This window comes from Eublepharis macularius, chromosome 4 (genome assembly GCF_028583425.1).
Source record: "Eublepharis macularius isolate TG4126 chromosome 4, MPM_Emac_v1.0, whole genome shotgun sequence".
Lineage (NCBI taxonomy): Eukaryota > Metazoa > Chordata > Lepidosauria > Squamata > Eublepharidae > Eublepharis > Eublepharis macularius.
The window spans coordinates 7238833-7261659 of NC_072793.1; the positions used below are offsets into that span (position 1 = coordinate 7238833).

At 42.3% G+C, this 22827-nt stretch overlaps 1 protein-coding gene across 1 annotated transcript; it reads left to right on the plus strand.

Moving 5' to 3' along the window:
* The first annotated feature begins 4657 nt into the window (after positions 1-4657).
* On the plus strand, positions 4658-9761 carry LOC129328302 (putative methyltransferase-like protein 7A). Its single transcript, XM_054977273.1, has 2 exons — positions 4658-5355; positions 9430-9761. Exons 1-2 carry the CDS (start codon positions 4852-4854, stop codon positions 9664-9666), a joined length of 741 nt encoding a protein of 246 aa, XP_054833248.1. The 5' UTR covers positions 4658-4851; the 3' UTR covers positions 9667-9761.
* Positions 9762-22827: the final 13066 nt, after the last annotated feature.

Below are 22827 nucleotides of genomic sequence, written 5' to 3' on the forward strand. Positions count from 1 at the left end.
GGTCACATTACCTCATTAAACAGACGCATTTCATTCGCATTTCTCCCGAATATGTGGTCACAGGTTTTCAACGGGAGTTTCACGGTGGCCGTGAACGGTCCAATGCGCAATTTACGTGGTTTTTTTAAAAAACCACCCCCCTTCCTGTCTCTCCGGCCGTTCCAAGAGTTCCTATTGGCTGATTCAACTTGCAAGTGCTCCGTAGTCTGCAAAAGACTGTTTTTGACTTCATAGCATTGGATTTATTGATTATGCTGTTTCTGAATCAAATCTGGTAGTCTGAAAAATCATTTTGGGGTGAATCCATCCTCAGAACGGACTCGCGAAACTTCCTTTTTAACTCTTTTTTTTATTTTATATTACTGTAATATCGAAATTACAGTGAATCAATCATTCAAAATAAAGAAAACACAAGTTAGTGAAACTTCAGTAAAATTCAAGCACTGAACTGTCCTGCATAGTAAATGGCCACGAAAGCTTCCCACATGCTTCCAAATTTCCAACAAAGAAACGGGAGAGAGCCATCAGTGGGGGAAAGAGAGGCATCATTATCTTCAATGATGTTTCTTTATAATGCAAGATTGAAATAACGGAAAAGTGGGCTAAAAAATTAAAAAAAAATGGGCAGGAAAAAAAGGTCCCGCCCCAAAAAGTGGTTTTCGAGCAGCCGTGTGACTGGAGGGACACGCGAGAAAGACGGATTGGAAGCAGGAATGTAAACGAAAAGGAAAAAATAGCGGATTGGAGGCAAATGGAAGATATCCGATAAACATGCGGGTAATGGGTGAATGTGGATTTGGCCAGGGTTGGGTGAAAGTTTCTGGGTTGGTTGCACTTATTTATTTTATTTTTATTTATTTATGTTATAGTCCGCCATTCTCACTGAGACTCAAGGCGGATTACACAGTATGAGATTAGAACCATCAGCATCAAGGACATTTCCATACAGTATCAAGGACATTTCCATAAACAATGTCATAGGGTAAATAGATACAAGTTTAAAAGACATAGTATTAGCAAGAATCCAATACAGAGTAGAAAAAATACTGAAGCAGAACATAACCAATTCTAGGACTGACAGTAGACAACATGGAAGAAACGAATGGCCTCTCCCGTAAATGGCTAGCACAATTGGAGGGGATGTCCCAGGGAGAGTCAAAGTTATTCCACAAAAGTTTATACTTGAAATATTATTTACTATATATCTTATTCATTGTCCACAATGCTCATTAATCATACACCAATTCACACGAAACCAAAGTTCCACTTGTTCACAAAAGCAGTCCTGTGTCCAATTGGTCCCAAATATATGTTCTCTTGATCATAGGAGTGTTGAACAATACAATCCGGGCCGTGCGCCCAATCCGGGGCCGGCTGTACATCGGATTTCGTGAATATCTTCTTCAGGGGCGTGGCCTCTGCGATCAACCTCTCATACACTTTACACACTTTACACAAATGCTCCAAGGACCAGGCGGCGGTATCTTCGTTAGCACGCTAACGCTTCGTTGGCGTGCTAACGAAGATACCGCCGCCTGGTCCTTGGAGCATTTGTGTAAAGTGTGTAAAGTGTATGAGAGGTTGATCGCAGAGGCCACGCCCCTGAAGAAGATATTCACGAAATCCGATGTACAGCCGGCCCCGGATTGGGCGCACGGCCCGGATTGTATTGTTCAACACTCCTATGATCAAGAGAACATATATTTGGGACCAATTGGACACAGGACTGCTTTTGTGAACAAGTGGAACTTTGGTTTCGTGTGAATTGGTGTATGATTAATGAGCATTGTGGACAATGAATAAGATATATAGTAAATAATATTTCAAGTATAAACTTTTGTGGAATAACTTTGACTCTCCCTGGGACATCCCCTCCAATTGTGCTAGTAGACAACATGGAGCACTGGTGGTACATAAGAGGACATATTTAAAGCAGCAGATAATATGTAAGGCAATATAGTGATGAAGTCTGTGGTCTCTAACTCATTAGCAAAGCATCTTCCCTACAATACAGCCCTCTCATTTGAGTAAAAAGCATTTTTGAATAGTTTGGTTTTGCATCGTTTATGAAAGACCAGGGGAGTGGGGGCTCTTCTGACTTCCTCAGGCAGGTCATTCCACACGGTAGGGGCCACCACAGAGAAAGCCCGAGTATGGGCTGCTGCTGACTTTGCCTGTGTGCAGCCTGGCACCTGCAGGAGACCCTGTTCAGATGAGCGAAGCTGTCGTGGAGGAACATAGGGAGGGAGGCGGTCCCGTAGGTATGCCAGACCAAAGCCATGAAGAGCTTTGTATGTAATAATACCTTGAACTGAGCATGGTCGCTGATGGGTAGCCAATGAAGCGACTGTAGGATGGGAGTGATGTTCATGCTCCTGCTTGCTCCTGATAACAGTCGAGCTGCAGCATTTTGCACCAATTGGAGCCTCCTAGTTAACTTAGACAGGAGACCTATGTATAGAGCATTGCAATAGTCAGGCCTTGATGTTACCGTAGCATGGATCCAAGCGGCCAGGTCAGCCGTGTCAATGTAAGAACCCATCTTCCAGGCTAGAGTGAGGTTGCAGTAAGCAGTTTTTGCCGCTGCCTTAACTAGTTTTTATGAGTTTGAGTAAAGAAAAGAAAAAAAATTATTGTTCTAATTGTGTAAAAGGGCTGGTGAAAAAAAAATTCTGAACTTACATTTGTGTGAAAGTTTGCTTCCTAAATTAGCCCCATAGAACCCATACAAAAGAGGTTACACTTAGGCGGGGCTTTTTTTTCTGGGGAAAGTGGTGGTGGAACTCAGTGGGTTGCCCTCGGAGAAAATGGTCACATGGCCAGTGGCCCCACCCTCTGATCTCCAGACAGAGGGGAGTTGAGATGGCCCTCTGTGCTGCTCAGCGGCGCAGAGGGCAATCTCAACTCCCCTCTGTCTGGAGATCAGGGGGCGGGGCCACCACCCATGTGACCATTTTCAAGAGGTTCCGGAACTCCGTTCCCCCGTGTTCCCTCTGAAAAAAAGCCCTGCACTTAGGTTTGCTCCCTGAAGCACCAATCTAAAAATATCTTAATGCTTCCCTCACAGGATATTCTCCTTAGGCCCAGGCTCAGACCACCTCAAATGCTCTGTGGAATAGTTCTGTTTTATAGCCTTGTCAAAAAGCCAGGAGGATAGATAGAAGCCGCTGCCGCCGCCCCACCCCATGTGTTCTGTAAGCACAGGACAGCCAAAGAAAAAGGCATCCCCCATTACAGAACGTGCCTTAGATAAAGGAGTGTACTAACTTGCAGGGAACATAAGGTGACTGAAGAGCAGTCAGGTGGCTGAAGAGCAGTCAGATTGACAACTGATCTCCCGGTAAGAGAGATCAGTTCACCTGGAGAAAATGGCTGCCTTGCAGGGCCGGCGCGCCCATGGAGGCCAGGTAGGCGGTGGCCTCAGGCGCATGGGCACTGGGGGGGCGCTGGAGGGGGTGTTGGGGGCGGAGGCGTGCGCAGCGAAGCTGGCATGACTGGGCTGCAGCTACTGCTGCAGCCAGCCACACCAGCTCCGCTGCGCGCTCCTCTGTCCCAGCAGAGTGCAGAAGCCGTGAGCTGCTGCTGGGGCGGCGCACGGAGCAGCCTCCGCGCGCCGCTCCAGCAGCAGCTCGCAGCTTCTGCGCTTGGAGGTCCTCTGCGCGCCGCCCAACCCTGCTGTGGTGCGTGATGACGTCTGTGATGATGTATTCACGCAGCCCGCGGCACGCACACAGGGTGCACGCACGCCGCCACGGGCGCCAAAACCTCTGGCGCCGGCCCTGCTGCCTTGGAAGGGAGATTGTATGGCATTGCACACAGCTGAGATCTCCCCAAACCCCCTGCATTCCCCAGGCTCCACCCCAAATTCTCCAAGAATTTCCTAACCTGGAGCCCTGAGAGAAAAATAAAACTGCTGTACAGGAACAGGCAGGGAATCCTTCAGGCACGTGTGCCGCTGGTCATTAAGGGCTTTAAGAGTGAGCACCAGAACTTTGAATTGGACCAGGAAACAAATAAGCAACCTCTGAACGGTCCTCAGAATAGGAGTAACTTAGTCCTGCCAGCTGGAAGTTCTGGGCTGAAAACAAAGGGACATCAACCTGAAAACCTAGACGATGTTGTCCCGTAAGCAGGAGGGAAGGTACATGTGAAAAAAATCAACTTGAGTAGGGCAATTTTGAGCAGTAAAACAACCGAGAGAAAGAGTTAAGCACCCTCCCCCACTGTACCCTTCTCCCATTCAGATACAACCACCCTTTGTTGTTCATTTTGGGAAGGTACATGTGGAAAAATATATTAGTTTCAGTAGAGCCACTTTAACAACAACATGCTGCCCTTCAGGACAATTTACTGCCACACTCAGAGCAGTTTACAATGTGTGCTATTATTTCCACATGGCAATCACCCTGTGAGGTGGGTGGGGCTGAGAGAGCTCTGAGAGAACTGTGACTGACCCAGGGTCACCCAGCTGGCTTCAAGCGGAGGACTTCTCCAGATCAGAGTCCTGCCGCCTCTTAGCCACTACACCAAACTGAGCTGGAAAGCAGAGAGGAAGGAGTTACACTCCCTCCCACGGTACCATTCTTCCATTCAGATGCAAACAGCCTAGCCTGTTTTCAAAGGATCAGGCAGTTTACATAATTTGAGTCATAGGGAGATTGTGAAACTGGAGCGTAGTATTTCATTACTACTTTGCCTGGGCTCCTTATTGGAAGCAACGAATAAAACAAATGTGAGTACTTAACTTTTTGAAGGAATAGGAACTTCAAAATTGTTTCAGCAGCTTCTATTCTTTGACATAAACTTCAAGGAAACAAAAACGGAAGCTACTGATTCTACGTCTGATTAAGAATGGCAGAAGTTATGGTTTTGTTTCTCACACTCTGCCTCCAGTTGCTCGCCCTGCCGGTGTATGTGCTATCCTACTTGGGACTATGGGAGCCCTTCTGCAAAAAGTTTTTCTTTCCTTTTACCATGGAGAAGTATGCTGTCATCTACAATCGGAAAATGTCAAGACAGAAACAGGACTTGTTCCGTAACATGATGGAATTTGCAGATCCTTCAGGGAAACTGACCGTGCTGGAGATAGGCTGTGGGGCCGGCACCAACTTCCAGTTCTTTCCGCCCAATTGCAGAGTCATCTGTACAGATCCTAACCCCCACTTTCGGCAGAGTCTAACTAAAAGCATGGCCCGGAATCAGCATCTCCAATTCGACCAGTTCATTGTGGCCTCAGGAGAGGACTTGAGTCAGGTAGCCGATGCCTCTGTGGATGTTGTCGTTTCTACTCTGGTCCTGTGCAGTGTGAAGAACGTAGAAGGTGTTTTGAAAGAAGTCTGCAGAGTGCTCAAGTCGGTAAGTATTTGAAGAAAGACATGTCAGGCAGCAAAAAAGGCTGTGTGTAGATTTTGACGTGCCTTGCCAGCTTTTTTTTAAAACATAACTTCAATTTATATCAAATCACTGCTAAAGTGGTCTACCCATGTTCTGACAATATTTGAATCAATAAACCATGGTTTGCGATTGGCCCGTAAATCAGAATCAGAAGCCATGGACTGAAATGAGTTTGTAAACGACATTTCGGTACATTGTCTGAACTGGCAAGCCATAGCTGCCACTGGCGATCTGCCTCCAGAAGTCTCTGCAGTATAGAAATCTGAATAATGAACAGGTGAGAAAAAAATAAAACAGCAGCTGTAAATCCTGATTTGCCTGTATTTTTTGATGCTCAAACCACGATTTGGTTTCTAAATTGTGGTTAATTTATTTGTATTTATTTACTTCAATTATATCCCACCTTTCTTCCCAGTGGGGACCCGAAGCTGCTTACATAGTTTCCTCTCCACCATTTTATCATCATAATAACCCTGCCGGGGTGGGTTAGGCTGAAAGTGTGTGATTGGCCCAAGGTCACCCAGCAAACTTCCATGGCACAGTAGGAATTTGAATCTGGGTTCTCCAGATCCTAGTCCAACATTCTAACCAGTACACCAGACCGGACACCTGCCTCTTTATAGATCTGCTAAAGGGGTGGGAGAAGGACAGTAATGGAGGCCCAAGTTATATCTGATGAGCAGATATAAATTCAGCAGCCCTTTTTTTTATAGGAACGAAGGTGTGACCTTGCAACAGTCACTCTCTCTTAGCCTAATCTACTTCATAGTGGTTATAGTGATAAAAAGTATATGTTACCCCAAGTCCCGTAGAGGAAGCGTGGGATACAAATGTGAGAAATGGAACGTGGTGTGGGGATGTATGGTGCACATGGACATAACCAATTATTATCCAATTTCACACTAAGAGCAAATCATGTGATTTGGTTCCATATTAATTTTTGTATAGGAGTGGTGGAGACCCAGAGGAAGTTTGGGCGGCAGGGCAGGGGGGCATGTTTTGCCAAGGGGCAAACAGTTCTTTTGGATTTGCTGACAACAAGCACGTAAGTGTTTGATGCAGATTGATTGAAGCAGATTGATTAAATCCCCCCAGTAATTTCTAAGAAGGAAAAATGTACAAAGCAGAGAATAGACATAGAGTATACTTACGTCCCTATACTCCTGTCATGAACCCCTGGAGACTACAATGGGTGGATCCCTGCTTCTGACTAACACTTACATAGATTTTTAAGTTACTTGGCTGTATACGTGCTTGCCCCTTAATTGTCCTTGGACATGAGTGATATATTCAAGGCCCACTGATAAGCAATACGCGGGCAAGCATCCAACATGAAGAACGTTACTTATCCTCTCTAAAACTCTTGTACCAGGTGCACAGTTTAAACAATCCCACTTCCAAATGCATTAACAAGATACAGTAATTAGATAAATGGACATAAAGGGGGAAAAGAGACTTCTAAGATGTTTATATTGCCAGAACAGAAAGGAACAAGAACATAAGAGAAGCCATGTTGGATCAGGACAATGGCCCATCCAGTCCAACGCTCTGTGTCACATAGTGGCCAAGAAATAGGTGTTATCAGGAGGTCTGCCAGTGGGGAAGAGACACTAGAAGCTAGAGATGGGCGTGATCCACATTACAATTGGAAAAAAACCACGATAACAGCAATCGCGCAATCGTGACCAAGCAGATCGCGATCGGCCACACCCAATGATCCAGAAATCGAGAGGGGCCTGTATCGGGGCGTTTGCGCTCGGATCGGGGATCCAGACACTCAGGCGCTAGCAATCACAGCCTGAGCAGTGTTTGCCCTCCTTCTGTCGCCCTGGAAACCCGAATGGAAGCCCAGCTTTCCTTGATCAGCAGGGCTTCCTTCCAATCACAGAGCAGCAAAGCACTCATCAGTTGGGAGGAGACACCCAGGGGAGGGAAGGGGAAGGAGGTGTTCTGTAGCCATGGGCACACAAATGTTTTTTGCTTTTTTAAAAAATGGGACTTTTTAGGAGGAATGGCTGTTTTTCCGTCTGTCACTCTCTGTTTTTAACCTGCTTTTAAAACACTGTATTTTGTGGGAAAACCTCATTCATGGCTCTGTGTGTGTGTTTATGCTTTTGGAAGACCGGCTGCTTGCTTTTAAAATCAGGTGGGGAGGAATGGAGGATTTTGTCCCTGCTTTTTTTAAAAAGTTGCCTGAAACATGTTAACGGGGTCTCTCTCTCTCTCTCTTTTTGGAGAGGCAGGGAAGGGTTAAAAACGTTTCTGCCCCATTACGCTAAGTGTGTGTGTGTGTGTGTGTGTGTGTGTGTGTGTGTGTGTGTGTGTGTGTGTGTGTGTGTGTGTGTGTGTGTGTGTTAATGTCCCCTCCCTGAGGGGAGGCGGCTCATTGCCAGGTTAAAAACTTTCCCCCTCTCTGCTCTAAGTGTGTTTGTGTGTGTATGTGAACATCCCTTCCCTGAGGGGAGGCAACTCATCACTGTCTCCCTGGGCCCGCTGGGCCCGGCGGCCGCCACCACCACCCACCTTCCACATAGCTGGGAATAGCAGCGCGCCCCCCTTTGGCCTCCACAATCCACGATCCACGGATCGGGAACTGGAGATGATCGGTGTGGATTGTTAATTCGGGATCGTCGCCGGCACTGATCCACGATCAGCCGGATTGTTAATTTTTTGGGAATCATGCCCATCTCTACTAGAAGCCCTCCCACTGATTGCCCCCCCCAAACACCAAGAACACAGAGCATCACTGTCCTAGACAGAGAGTTCCATCTATACCTTGTGGCTAATAGCCACTGATGGACCTCTGCTCCCTAAGTTGATCCAATCCCCTCTTGAAGCTGTCTATGCTTGAAGCTGCCACCGCCTCCTGTGGCAGTGAGTTCCATGTGTTAATCACTCTTTGGGTGAAGAAGTACTTCCTTTTATCCGTTCTAACCCGACTGCTCGGTACTTTCAATGAGTGCCCACGAGTTCTTGTATTGTGAGAAAGAGAGAAAAATACTTCTCTCTCTACTTTCTCTATCCCATGCATAATCTTGTAAACCTCTATCATGTCACCCCTCAGTTGTCCTTTCTCCTAGCTAAAGAATGTTCAGGCCTGGTCTGCAGAGCCATCTGGGCACGGGATGGAGGAACTGTGGCAGACTGCACTAGCTCCTCGAATTAACAAGAGTCTTCTGCGTGTGCCACTATGCGGGAGCATGGTTGGCCACAGCAGCCCCCCTGACGCCTTTCTTCTGCCAAAAGAAGAAGCGAAAAACCAAGAGCAGAGGTTTGTAGTACCAAAGGCAGCAAAAACGTCCTGACTCTTTTTACTTTTTTTTGCTACCTCTGGTAATATGTACCTTTGTTCCTTACTTCTGCCCAGGGCTTTTTTTTCTAGGAAAAGAGGTGGTGGAACACAGTGGGTTGCCAGCACAGGACCACACAATGATGTCACTTTGGGTCATCTGGAACAAGGGTTCCACCGAGCGGCGGGGAGGGCAATCTAAACCCCCCTCTGTCTGGAGATCGGTGGGCGGGGCCATCAGCCATGTGACCATTTTTGAGAGGTGCCAGAACTCTGTTCCACCGCATTCCAGCTGAAAAAAAGCCCTGCTTCTGCCCCAACACCTTTCTCTAGGCAACACTGTTCTGGCTTTAATGCCCCTCGCCTTTCTGCTTCATGTGCATAATCCCTCTTGCCTATAGGCTCTGTGCAAGATATTTTTTTACCCTTCAGAGATCAGCAGACTGTTTCTCTCACAATTACTACCTTAACTGCAAGCACATTTCATAACTGTCCTACCCCTTCACTTTGTGAACATTCCAGGAACTCAGCCAACAGCCAGAGGATGTTTACTAGAGATAGGCAACCAACATACGGGAGAAGTTAGTAGATGTTGTCTAAGCTTGAACTTTTGGTGTTAGAAGAAAACTTGGGGGAACAGAAGTGCCTCATAAGCATAATTTTAAAGCACACCAAACAATTATATAATGCACACGATATCCTGGATTTGGCATTATTTGGTTGAAACATTCCATTGCTTTCCTCAGGGTGGAGCTTATATTTTCCTGGAACATGTCGCTGCTGATCGTTCAAGCTGGACCTACCTCTGGCAGCAAGTCTGGTCTCCAACATGGAAACTTATATTTGATGGCTGCTCGCCAATGAGAGAGACCTGGGTTGCGATTGAAAAGGAAAACTTCTCTGAAATAAAGCTTCGGCACATACATGCCCCTTTGTTCCAGGCACTCGTTCAACCACATATACTTGGTTATGCTGTGAAATAACTCTCAGTGTAAAAACAATTCTTTATGTCCGGATCTCATATAATGTGCAGTTTCTTAACCAGAGTTACGCCATGTTTAATCTGTAGTTGTTTAGCCTTTTTCTCCCTCCAGGTCCAGATGTTGTTTTGACCGCATTTTCCATGGGAGAGAATACCTCTTATCTGTCTCTTCAGCCAGAGACCTTGATAGCCCGAGCCTTCCCACGTCCACGTTCTCATCATACAGAACTATGGGGGGAGGCTGGGAATGAAGGGTTTGATGTATCACAGGTTTCGTTTTGTATCTCATTCTCAACAATGCCTTGGTTCAGTCAAGTTCCGTTTAGGCCTTGAAATATGGACACTTGTATCTTGAATGCTGTCTTTCAATAAACCTTTTGGAATCAAGAAACTTAGCTTCTTGCAGAAGGGGGGAGACGGACTCTAGATAACATGGATTCCATAGTCTGACACTATACACATTTTTCAGAACGTAAGTCCCTCTGCATTGTATTGTTGAAGGCTTTCACGGCCGGAGAACGATGGTTGTTGGGGGTTTTCCGGGCTGTATTGCCGTGGTCTTGGCATTGTAGTTCCTGATGTTTCGCCAGCAGCTGTGGCTGGCATCTTCAGAGGTGTAGCACCAAAAGACAGAGATCTCTCAGTCTGCTACAGAGGTGCTACACCTCTGAAGATGCCAGCCACAGCTGCTGGCGAAACGTCAGGAACTACAATGCCAAGACCACGGCAATACAGCCCGGAAAACCCCCAACAACCATCCCTCTGCATTCTTAAGCACTGTAACCTGGCAGTTAAATAGCCCCATTTATTTTACTGAAGGATTGCTTCCAAGTAAACATGAATGTATTCTAAGGCCACAAAACCTACAAACACTCACAATGTAGCAAGTTCTACCAAGCTGCAGATCAAGAATCTGGAAACAACATGCTGCACGCATTGGGCATAACAACATCAATGGGAATCAAAATGAAGTCACGAAAAAAGAAATGCAGCCAACCATCTACGCTGCAGAACGGAAGCAAGATTCCCATTAGAAACAACTGAGTGTAAAGAACAGATAAAGGAAAACAAAATTCATCTTTTTCTTTTCTTTCTTTGTTATTTTTATTTTCTTGCTCTTTTTCTTGTAGAAAGCCTAAAAATGTGATTGCTTATGCAAGCAATAGGCTGTGGGGGTTTAGGGGAGGGGGAGGGTGAAAGTCAGACTGCTCTCAGAACAGTCAATCCCTTTTACTGTGCCATATGCAATAACCCTGTTGAAGAGGTATTCACAGGGTTATAAGGGATTGTTTAACAATTACAAATTCTCTTTATATGGACTTCCAGTTTGGGATTCATGGAGGTCTAACACAGCTCAGGGAGCTGGGCTGTCCGTGCCACTGTTTGTGGAGGCTGGAGGGGCGCCAACTGCCCGCAGCCCCCTGTTCTCAGGCAGAGAACAGGCAAGTTCGCTTAAGAACCTGAGGGCGCGTTGATCTTGGGTGTGAGGGGGGTTCTACACAACGAGCCCCCATCCACTCTTGAGGTCCCACCCGAAGAAAGGTTGCCAAAATCTCTGCAGTGGCTCTGGAGTCAGTTTCTGGCATAAGACCTACATACCCAAGCTTCAGTAAACTGAAAAGGGAATAAGAACTAATTGGATACTTGAAGCAGCGATTACAACCCAAGAGAAACGTCTAAGAAGGTAAAGATTGCTATCTCTTAATACGGGACAGATTATAAAAAGGAATAAAGTGATAAAGAGAATCCAAAAACTGCAAGAGACTTGTTTTGTAAAGGAGGAAGTTCCGGCAAATTAAATTTTAAAAAGTGACACTGTATCGAGAAGTTAATGTGGAAAATTGAATATTGTTTACATACCTGTGGCTAGAAAGAGATAGCAGACTGTGAGAAAGTTTTAATATCGCGAGAACTGCTGTGAAAAGTAGAGGAACAGGAAGTGCGTCAGAATCATAAAGAGACTGGCAAGAAGCGGCTTGTTAACAATGGAAGCAGAAGGTCGCCATTTTGAAACAGGGCAACGCTGTGACTTCAAGGAAAATGGAAGTAGGCCATTTTTGGTGAAGGTAAGGGCGATTGCTTCAATACAAAACCATAGAGAAAAAATGCCCGACATTTTGGACTATGCAAACTTTTTTTCTAAAAAATAAACTGAATCTGGACTATTAAAAATAACAGAATGCAACAAACTAGCGCCACGGAGTTGAGGAAAAGAGCGGACATGTGGGAGCGAAGCAGAGCTAGCCCCACGATGTCGAAGAAGGAGTGGCAAACCGCGCTGGAGAATTTGGATTAAAAAGTTTCAGAAGGAAATAAAGAGCTTAAAGAAATGATGCAGGAGAATTTTAAGGACTTTAAAGAGGCACTAAAATCGGAGATGGCAGAACTCACAAAAAAAATGGATCAAGTACAAAATGACTTGCAAGCTACACAGCAGAGAGTTAATGTAGTAGAGAACGCGGTTGACACCTTAACAGACGTGCAGAGAACAGAGATGCGAGGAATGAAGGGAAGAATGGCCGTAGCTGAATGTAAACAAATGGAAAAGCAACTCAGATTTTGCAGGATTCCGGAGATTGTGGAAAAAACAGCCCAAAGGCAGATTACAGAAATTTTGGCGGGTTACCTGGGGAAAGAAGAGGAGGAGGTTGCAGCTCTTCTGGACGTGGCATACAGAATTAACTCAAAATTTGCAGCTCAGAAGAAGTTACCAAGGGATATGATTGTGCAATTTACGACCAGAAACACAAGAGAGTCAATCGTAAGCAAACAGTTCCAGGAACCATTAGAAGTTGACGGGACGGTGGTGAGAGTTATGAAAGAACTGCCCAGAGCGGTGTTGTTGGAGTGGAAAAAATACAGAGAGCTGGTCCAGATGTTAAAGGATTTGAAAATTAGATACAGATGGGAAATACCAGAAGGACTGGCATTTGAATTTGGTGGAGTAAGGAGAAATATCAGGTCGGGTCACGAGATGGACAACTTTATTAGGGACAATGAAAAGGACTTACCAAAAAGTTCAAGAATGTGATCATGTAAAATAATATCTTGGAATGTAAATGGACTAAATTCACCTTGTAAACGTAAGGCTATTTTCCACTGGCTTCTAAAACAAAAATGTAATATAGTATGTCTCCAAGAGACACATATTAGAAAGCAGGATTTAAAGTATTTGAAATTTGTAAAGCTTGGAAATGAATTTGCTGCAGCCTCCAAAAAGAAGAAGAGACGAGTTGCGTTGTATATAAAGGAGGAACTGCAGCCAAAATTAATTTTAAGTGATGCAGAAGCTAGATATTTAGCAGTGGAAATAATTTGGAACTCGAAGAAGACCTTGGTGATTGGAATTTATGCACCCAATGGTGCAAAAGAAAACTTTTTCAAGGACTTACAAAAACAACTCGATGAGCTGACCTATGATCAAATAATTCTGGCAGGCGACTTCAATGGAGTTACAAACTTGGAAGAAGATAAGAAATCTAAAATTGCACAAAAAAAAAGAGGACTTTTGCCAAAGTCATTTTTTGCGATTAAGGAACAGGAAAGTTTGGAAGATGTATGGAGGAGACAAAATCCAAAAAAACAGACAATATACCTTTTATTCTGCAAGACATGCTACTTTATCAAGAATTGATATGATCTGGGCTTCCAAAGAACTAATGTTGTGGACTAGAGATGTGGAGATAATGCCTAAGGTAGGCTCAGATCACAATCCTATCATGTGGAAATTTGGAAAAAATACTAAAAGAAGAGGATGGAGAATAAATGAAGACTTGCTGCAGATAGAAGATAACATGGCGTTGCTACGAAAGGAGACCAAGTTCTTTATACAATACAATTTAAATAAGGATGTGTCAACTCATAAGGTATGGGACACTTACAAAGCTGTAATAAGGGGAATATTGATGGACTTGAATGCAAGGGACAGAAGGAGAAAAGAAGAAAAAAGAAAGGAAATAACTGAAAAAATTAAAGCCAAAGAGATACAACTTAAGAAAAGACCAGGGAAGAAACGTATATATCAGGATATAAAAATATTGCAGGAGCAATTGACGGCAATGAGTAACAAAGAGTTGGAGTGGGACTTGAAAAAAAATGAATCAAAAAACATTTGAAGGTGCAAACAAACCTGGCAAATATCTAGCTTGGCAACTAAAAAAGAAAAAAGAGAAGAAAACCATAATTAAAATACAAGAGGAAGACAGAACATTATTGGACCAACCAGCTATTAGTAGAGCTTTCTATAAATTTTATGCAAAACTGTACCAGAAAAAAGAAGTGAATAGAGATTCAATAGCGGAGTATTTGGAAAGAATGAAACTTCCAACGATGTCAGAGGAATGGAAAGAAAAATTAAATAGGGAAGTGACAGAGGAAGAAATAAAAGAGGCCATCCAATCCACGAAATTAGGGAAAGCACCGGGACCGGATGGACTGACGGCAAAGTTCTACAAAATGATGGCTAGCGAATTGGCACCTTTTTTGAGAGAGGTAATGAATGAAGTTATGCAAGGCCGTAAGATTCCCGATTCATGGAATGAAGCTAACATATCACTGATTCCGAAAGATGGACAGGATTTGACCAATGTTAAAAATTATTGGCCAATTGCATTGCTGAACAATGACTATAAAATATTTGCAAAAGTTTTGGCGGAAAGGATAAAGGGATGGCTGTTGGAATTTATTGCAGAAGAGCAGGCCGGATTTTTACCTAATAGACAAATTAAAGACAATTTAAGGACAGTAATAAATGCTATTGAATACTACGATAAGCACTGTGATAGGGAGGTTGGTTTCTTTTTCGTGGACGCAGAAAAAGCATTTGACAATCTGAACTGGGACTTTATGTTTGCCACTATGGAAAAGCTGCAAATGGGAGCAAAGTTCATACAAGCAGTTAAAGAAATTTATAGAGACCAAAGTGCAGCGATTGTAGTGAATGACGACTTAACTAAAAAGTTGAAAATAAGTAAAGGTACAAGACAGGGCTGCCCTCTGTCTCCATTGTTGTTCATTTTGATTTTGGAAATACTGATGATTCAAATACGTGAGGATGATACAATTCGAGGCATAAAAATAAAGGAATTTTCCTACAAGGTCAGAGCATTTGCGGATGATATAATGTTAATAGTAGACGATCCAATTGAGAATATGCCTAAAATAATGGACAAAATAAAAGAGTTCGGAGATTTCGCTGGATTTTATGTGAATAAAAAGAAGTCAAAGATACTATGTAAAAACATGACCAAGCAGAAGCAGCAAGAACTAATGGAGATAACGGATTGAGAGGTAACTAATAAAGTAAAATATCTTGGTATTGAACTGACTGCGAAAAACATAGATCTATTTTAAAATAACTATGAGAAATTGTGGATACAAATAGAGAGAGACTTGATAAAATGGAACAAATTGAATTTATCATGGTTGGGAAGAATAGCAGCAGTAAAGATGAATGTTTTACCACGTATGATGTTCTTGTTGCAAACAATCCCAATAATCCGAGACTCTAAACAATTTGACAAATGGCAAAGGAAAATTTCAGACTTTGTGTGGGCAGGCAAAAAACCATGTGTGAAAATGAAAGTATTACAGGATGCGAAGGAAAGAGGTGGTTTGCAACTGCCCAATATAAGACTATACTATGAAGCAATTTGTCTGGCATGGTTAAAAGATTAGATAACATTAAAAAACCGTAAATTGCTGGCTTTGGAGGGACACAAAAAGTTGTTTGGATGGCATGCCTATCTGTGGTACGATAAAGTTAAAGCAGACTCTATGTTTTTGCACCACTATATTCGAAGAAGCCTCTTCACAATCTGGAAGAAGTATAAGGTTTATTTGGAAGATGGAATTCCTTCATGGGTGGTTCCGTATGAAGTAATAGATCCGAGAACTGTCGACAATGAACAGCAACGTTTGACATACAAGGAGATAACACAAATACAACATTCAACAATAAGAATAAAGACAGAAGAAGAGCTGTCTCCTTGTTATGGATGTTTTCAATATAGACAGATCAGAGATCTTTTCAATTCGGACTGTTTAAAAGGAGGAATAAGAATGGAAAACTCAGAATTAGAAGAAGTGATATTACAAGAAGGCAAAAAAGAAATTTCAAAGATTTATAAAGTACTTCTAAAATGGCATACGGAGGATGAAATAGTAAAAGTCCAGATGGTGAAGTGGGCAGTAAATTTCAATAAAGAAATAACAATGGAGGCGTCGGAGCACCTGTGGAAAAATGCATTGAAGATTTCAACCTGTACGAACATTAAAGAGAATGTATACAAAATGATCTATAGATGGTATCTAACACCAAAGAAAATTGCGCTAGGAAACACTAACATGTCAGATAAATGTTGGAAATGTAAAAAGCACGAAGGGTCACTATATCATATGTGGTGGACTTGTGAGGTAGCTAAACAATACTGGGGAGATATAATTGAAGCAATTAATGAGATTTTACAAATCCAAATAAATAAGAACCCAGAATTGTTGCTACTGAACTTGGGAATGGAAGGTGTTCCAGTGCAGTACAGAACATTGTTATTTTATATGACTACAGCGGCAAGACTTTTGTACGCACAGAAATGGAAAATACAAGAAATACCAGCTATAGAAGATTGGATTTATAAATTGCTGTGCATGGCGGAGATGGACAAAATGACAAGAAAACTTAAAGATCTTGATCCAGGACAATTTATTGCTGATTGGAGGAAATTGAAACAATATTTAGAAAAAAAATGGGATGTGAAGGGAGAACTGTGGCAGTTTGAGAACTATTAAAATGTGATGGTGTAAACAGAAGAGATAAGCGACTTTACCACTAAGGGGGAATTTAATTATTACAATCTAAGCTAGTATTATGTTTAAGTAAATCTTACTTAGAATATAGAGTTTAATCAAGGAAGAGTAAAATGGACACATTGGTGGAGTAGTGATTTTAATATAGTATATATATAAAACAATTTGAATATGCTTAGAGTAAGAAATATTATGATATATGTGTTATAGAAGAATATAAGTGAAGTCAAGTTAAGTAATAAGAAGGGTTAAGGGTTGGAAAGCTGTTGGAAGTCGATAAGGAGGGGGGAGGAAAGGGTGGGGGTTAGAGTAAATTAGATATGATGGGAATACATGTATTAAATATGAAATATAAACTCACCAATAAAATTTTTTAAAAAAACAAAAAACAAATTCTCTTTATATAAAAGGATAAATATTAGCATCAAGAGAAGCTATAAAGATAAGGGGTTTTTTAGTTAATAAGTGACAGATATATTCAGATGAGAAATAGAAAGTTTGAAATACAACAGAAACAAGCTTGCTATAGAAATAAAGTTAACGATTGTTAAGTGTTAAATTAGCAAATTGAACTAAGAATTATCTAGAAAGAACTATAATTACTAAGATATTTAATTTTTTAGTGGATCAAAGTTCACTGTTGAACATATACGTTTATTACTACTTACTCAGTGTTGAATTTAATTGTAATTTGAAGTGGATTGGAATAAGAGCATACAACTTACTTTGAAGAAAAATAAGAAAGTGTGTATAAGTTATAATAGGGAATAAAGAAAGGGAGTTGAACTAATTAGTTAGTCTTAAAGGTGCTACTGGACTCTTTTTGATTTTGCTACTACAGACTAACACGGCTAACTCCTCTGGATATAGTACAGTCGTAACTCAATTAGTTAAGTGAAACCTTTTATTAACTCTTATTAAAGAATATTGATTTTTAATCTCATTTTGAGGAAAATTGTGACTCTCTATCGTGGTATCCAACATCTACAAATTTCACAAAGGTCATTTTATTTTATTTTTTATGTAAACAGATTAAGGAGAAACAGAGGGAAGGCATAATAACTTCAAAATATAGAGTCTACACAGAAGAAACAAATGGCTTCTCCCTCAAAATTAAATATAGTATCTCAAAATACACATGGTCTCAACAACTTGATTAAAAGAAAACGAATTCTAACAAATTTGGCAAAGCTCAATCCAGACATAGGCTTGTTACAGGAACCCCATCTACACTCTAAGAATGAGGAAGAACTGAAAACTAAGTGGATTCAAATGCAATTTCATGCCAAAGGCACCTCTAAATCTAGAGGAGTTGCAATAATCTTGTCTTAAAAAATCCAATTTAGGGGGCGTGGCGTCGGCTCTGAACGGGATGGACGCGTTGTGCTGAAGCTCCGTATCGATTCCACCCCAGACCCCTAGTAAAACGCATTCTACTTCGTCCTGCTGAAATTGACATGAAGGGTAAGCAAGACCAGACATTCAAGAAACAAAATACCAAGGCAGTTAAGAGCCTACAAAACTATTTCCCGAGCTCTCAGGTGGAGAGTGCTGAGGGAGAAGCGGAGGGGGTGAGGGCCAACATGGCGGCCGCGGGAAGCTCCTCTGAGGCGCGAAAGTTACCGACCGTGTCTTATGACCCAGCCCTGAAAGCGTTGCTAAAAGAGGTCGAAACTAGCTTTGCTGATCGACTCTCACTTATGATGGAACCAATCTCTAAACAAATTAATGAAATCAAGCTAGTAATGGAGACTGTAGCTCAGGGGACGGACCAAGCCCTGACCCAGACGGCGGCTTTAAAAGACGACGTTAAGCTCCTCCAGTCTGAGAACAGCAAAGTACAAAATAAAATCCTTGACATTGAATTTCAGCTAAGGAGCTCCAATTTGAAATTCAGGGGGCTGGAGGAGGACTTTACAAATGGCACGGACCTTTCTACTTTTCTCTCTGACTGGCTGGCAAATGAGCTTCAGTTGCAGGAAGGTTCACCCATAGCCATTACTAAAGCATACAGAATTGGCGCCAAAAATAATGAGAGGCGGAAGGGGCCGAGGGATGTGGTGGCGATGTTTGCTGACTGGAAGATAAGGAAACAAATCCTAGAAATAGCCAGAGTGAAGAGATTCCTGACCTACAAAGGGGCGAAGATCAATGTCTTCACAGATCTCCCCCCTGAAGTACTGGAGAAAAGACAGCAATTCAAAAGTGTGACGGAAGGTTTCAGAGCTGCCCAAATTGATTACAGCTGGACCCGCTTCTCAACGCTTCGAGTCAGTATCAACGGACGGACTCACTTCATCTCTACACCTGATGAGGGTCGCCGCTTCATGCAGGAATTAGGAATTGAAATCGCCATGGAAACTGAAGCGGGCACACAGCGGAGGAAGCGTAGCATGCCCTTATCACCACAGAAGACCAGCAAGATGGCCGCCCGTGATGCCTGACCGAGAAAGAAGCTGTTCTGAATGTCATTTATGCTTGAAGTGGAATGTTTAAAGCACTTAATAGCCACTCACGTTTAAAAGGGGGTGGGGTGGGATTGAATGAGGGGTTTTTTGCCTTTTGTTTTTTTTTTCTGGCTCCTACATACGGGCAGTCCTTTCTATTGGTCTGTAACCGAGGCTCAGAAGAGCTCTACTTGCTCTGAGCCTCTGAAGACTGCCTAGCAACGGGATAACCTTTACTTCTTTAGTGAAGTTCTCTTAGCTTTTACCTTAATTGCCCCATCAAACAAATACCCCAGTTGGTTTTATAGTGATCGATCATCTGGGAGGGGAGCTTCCACTGTGTCTACAAACCTAGCTGAGATTTCCCCTTTCCTAACTGATTAATCCCACTCTCCTAATATTAATTAACTCTGATATAAAATCCTGTGCTTCTATCAACTATCTGATTGATTTATTAAAAATATATCATAATAGGGGAGGGGGGGAGAACGTAGGAAGTCTTCTTAGTAATAATTAAATTTTGTGGGTTTGACTTTTATTGATGAATATATGGGGCACTGAAGACACATAGTTAAGTATTCATAGTTCCTGTAGAGAAAACCCAATAGTATCTTCAACTGATTAATTATATATTAAGTAACTGATTACCTTATAGATACTCGCAGGGCTTCTCAAATTAGTAAAGAGAAGGAATCTGGGGTCTTATCAACTATTCTAGTATTTATCTCCAATCAATTTTAACTATCCTGATTAAATAAGGGGAGGGGGGAGGGGGGGGTCTTTTATTGAACGGGGTTAACTCATTGTGTATTATCTTTGAACGTTTGGGGGGGAGAAAGGAGCACTAATACTAATTAATTTCTGAGGGATCATATCTTATTGATTATCATTGAAAGCACTATATACATATATACACGTATTAACTTAATCTAATAAGGATTTGCCCACGGGCTCTTCTATCAATTTTCTATTCCATATCAGAGTAAATACTCAACAAGAATATACAGCTTTCCATATAGGTACAGAAAAGGTAATTTGGTGTTGCATTAATTAATTCAATATTTATTTTAAATCAATTTTGATTATACTGATTGACTTAGAGGAGGGGGAGGGGGATTGTCTTATATTGAGGCAGTTTACTTTACAATCTGCTGACTGCGAATTCCTATCGCGTGAAAGGGTTGAAAGGGTGCTTGCCTAACAATAGTTGTTTGGTGTGTAACTTGACAACTGAAACGATTTACTGTTGATTTCTCAAGTTATGATGCTATGTAGTAGAGCTTAAAGCATAGTAGTTTCTCCTTAAATCTAATTTGTTAGTGAAACTTGACTGTCACAACGGTGTATATTGGTGTTGGCACACTGGTGTTGACAACGTATTGCTTTACTTGCTTTCCCTTCTTTGGCTACGTTAAGCTACTTGTGGCAATACACGCAACCCAATAGCTTGCACTACTCTGATAGTATCACTTTGGCCTACACAACCTCACACTTCTCCGACGGGGTTCCTAAGCTAATTAGCAATGGCTGCGCAAACCGGACTACATATTGTCACCCAAAATTTGAGAGGGCTCAATAATCTTGTAAAAAGGAAACGAGTGCTATCAAAATTAGCAAAACTTAATGCTGATGTTGTTATGATTCAAGAAACTCATCTGCATGCGCTGTATGATGACGAACTCAAAGCCCCCTGGATTAAAATGCAGTTTCATGCGAAGGGCTCCTCGAAGGCACGAGGAGTGGCGATACTGTTATCCAAACAGACTCAATTTGTGCACAAGGCTAGTCTAAAAGATCCAAGGGGAAGATACATATTCATCAAAGGCTTGCTGAATGATCAGAAGATTACCTTAGCCTCGCTTTATGCGCCTAACGCAACCCAGATAGATTTCTTAACAGACACATTACAGAAATTACAGGACTTTCAGGAGGGACCAGTGATAATAGGTGGGGATCTAAACTATATAGTGAATCACAAATTGGATAAATCATCCTTTAACCACACTACTACTAAGCCCGAAAAGAAGCTTTACTCTGAGTCTTCTGACTCGAAGCTATTGTCACTCTTCAATCACTTCCACCTAACTGACGTCTGGCGGGAGAAAAATGGATTGCTTAGGGATTACACCTATTACTCCTCCCGACACGATGTATACACGAGAATCGATTACATTCTTATGTCAACAGACCATATTGATAAGGTGAGCCGCTCAGAGATAGGTAGCATAGAATACTCAGATCACGCCTGGGTGGACTGTAGGGTGCACCTAGCCTCTGAGTATCCTAAAGAAAAGTACTGGACCTTTAATAAAAACCTCTTACTTAGCGACAAAACCACTGAAACAATAGAACAATATATTAAACAATATCTAGAGGAGAACCAAACAGGACAAACTTCGGCACAAACGGTGTGGGATGCACTCAAAGCTGTGCTGCGAGGGAGATTGATAGCACTTTCAGCGTCTCTTTATAAGGTTAAAACACAACAGAAACTAGCCCTGATGGACAAAATTAGCACTCTAGAATGTCTACACAAAAAGAATGGTAGTAAACGAATTTATAAACAACTACTGCATGAGCGCAAATCACTAGAGGCACTAGAATCACAGCAAATCCAGAAAAATCTTTTATACTTAAAGCAAAAATACTGGTACCACTCTCCTAAATCTTTAAGATACCTATCATGGAAGGTAAAAGACAAACAGATTAACAGGCATATCAGGCTTATCAAAGACTCTAGTAATCGGGTACTCACTAGTCCTACTGAAATAGTAAAAGTGTTTAGAGATTTTTACGCCAAATTGTACGCGTCAACCAAGCCAGACAAAGAGAAAATTAAACTTTATCTCTCCAAACATAAGAACATTAAAAAATTAGCGGACGCCCACAAAGTGATAATGGACAGTCCTGTATCCACCGTTGAGCTTCTTGCAGCCATTAAAAGCTTGAAACGTAACAAGGCCTCGGGGCCTGATGGCTTCCCGGTAGAATTCTATCAGAAATTCGCGGCTACATTGCATCAGCCCCTGCTTTTAGCTTGTAATGACGTCTTTATGTCAGGCACCTTACCTGGGACGTGGTCAGAGGCAAACATCACCTTAATCCCCAAGGAGGGCAAAGATCTTTCAAACCCTGGCTCATATCGGCCGATATCGCTTCTAAACGTAGACTACAAAATCTTTACTTCAATTCTGGCAAAAAGGCTGAACTCCTTTATAGGGCAATATATTAGTAGAGATCAAATTGGCTTTATCCCCGATAGAGATATTTCAGAAAACATTTATAAAGCCTTAAATATCTTGACTCATAGTAAACATTACAATCAACAACTACTGTTCCTATCCCTAGATGTGGAAAAGGCATTTGACTCTCTTGAGATCACTTATTTAACAGAGCTTCTATCCCACATGAATTTTGGTTCTGACTTTCAACAGGTAATTCAAGCCATTTACGACTGTCCCCGGGCAAAAATCAAAACCAATGGTGTCTCCTCGCATTCGCTCACCCTTTACAGGGGCACCCGCCAAGGCTGTCCTCTATCCCCCATCCTCTTTGCTCTAGTGGTCGAGCCCCTAGCTGAAGCTATACGAGCCAATGAGCACATCCATGGCATAAAAATCAATAACATCACCCTTAAATTGTGCCTCTTTGCAGACGACATCTTACTATTTCTCTCTCATCCTTTGAACTCTCTAAAGCACCTCCACGCAGAACTAGATCAATTTGACCTAATTTCAGGGCTAAAGGTCAACAAGAACAAGTCGAGCTTACTCCCCATAAATTTGCCAGATCTGTTGAGCAGCAAGATCAGACAGCTCTTCCCGTACCATTGGGCCCAATCTCACCCACATTACTTAGGCATCAATATCCCCCAGAACCCAGATCACCTACTCCGATTGAATCACCAACTG

Excerpts from the sequence above, each read along its gene's own strand:
- LOC129328302 (XM_054977273.1), top strand. The coding sequence starts at position 4,852 with ATGGCAGAAGTTATGGTTTTGTTTCTCACACTCTGCCTCCAGTTGCTC. Across the intron at positions 5,356-9,429 it reads TCTGCAGAGTGCTCAAGTCG|GGTGGAGCTTATATTTTCCT; the intron begins GTAAGTATTTGA and ends TGCTTTCCTCAG.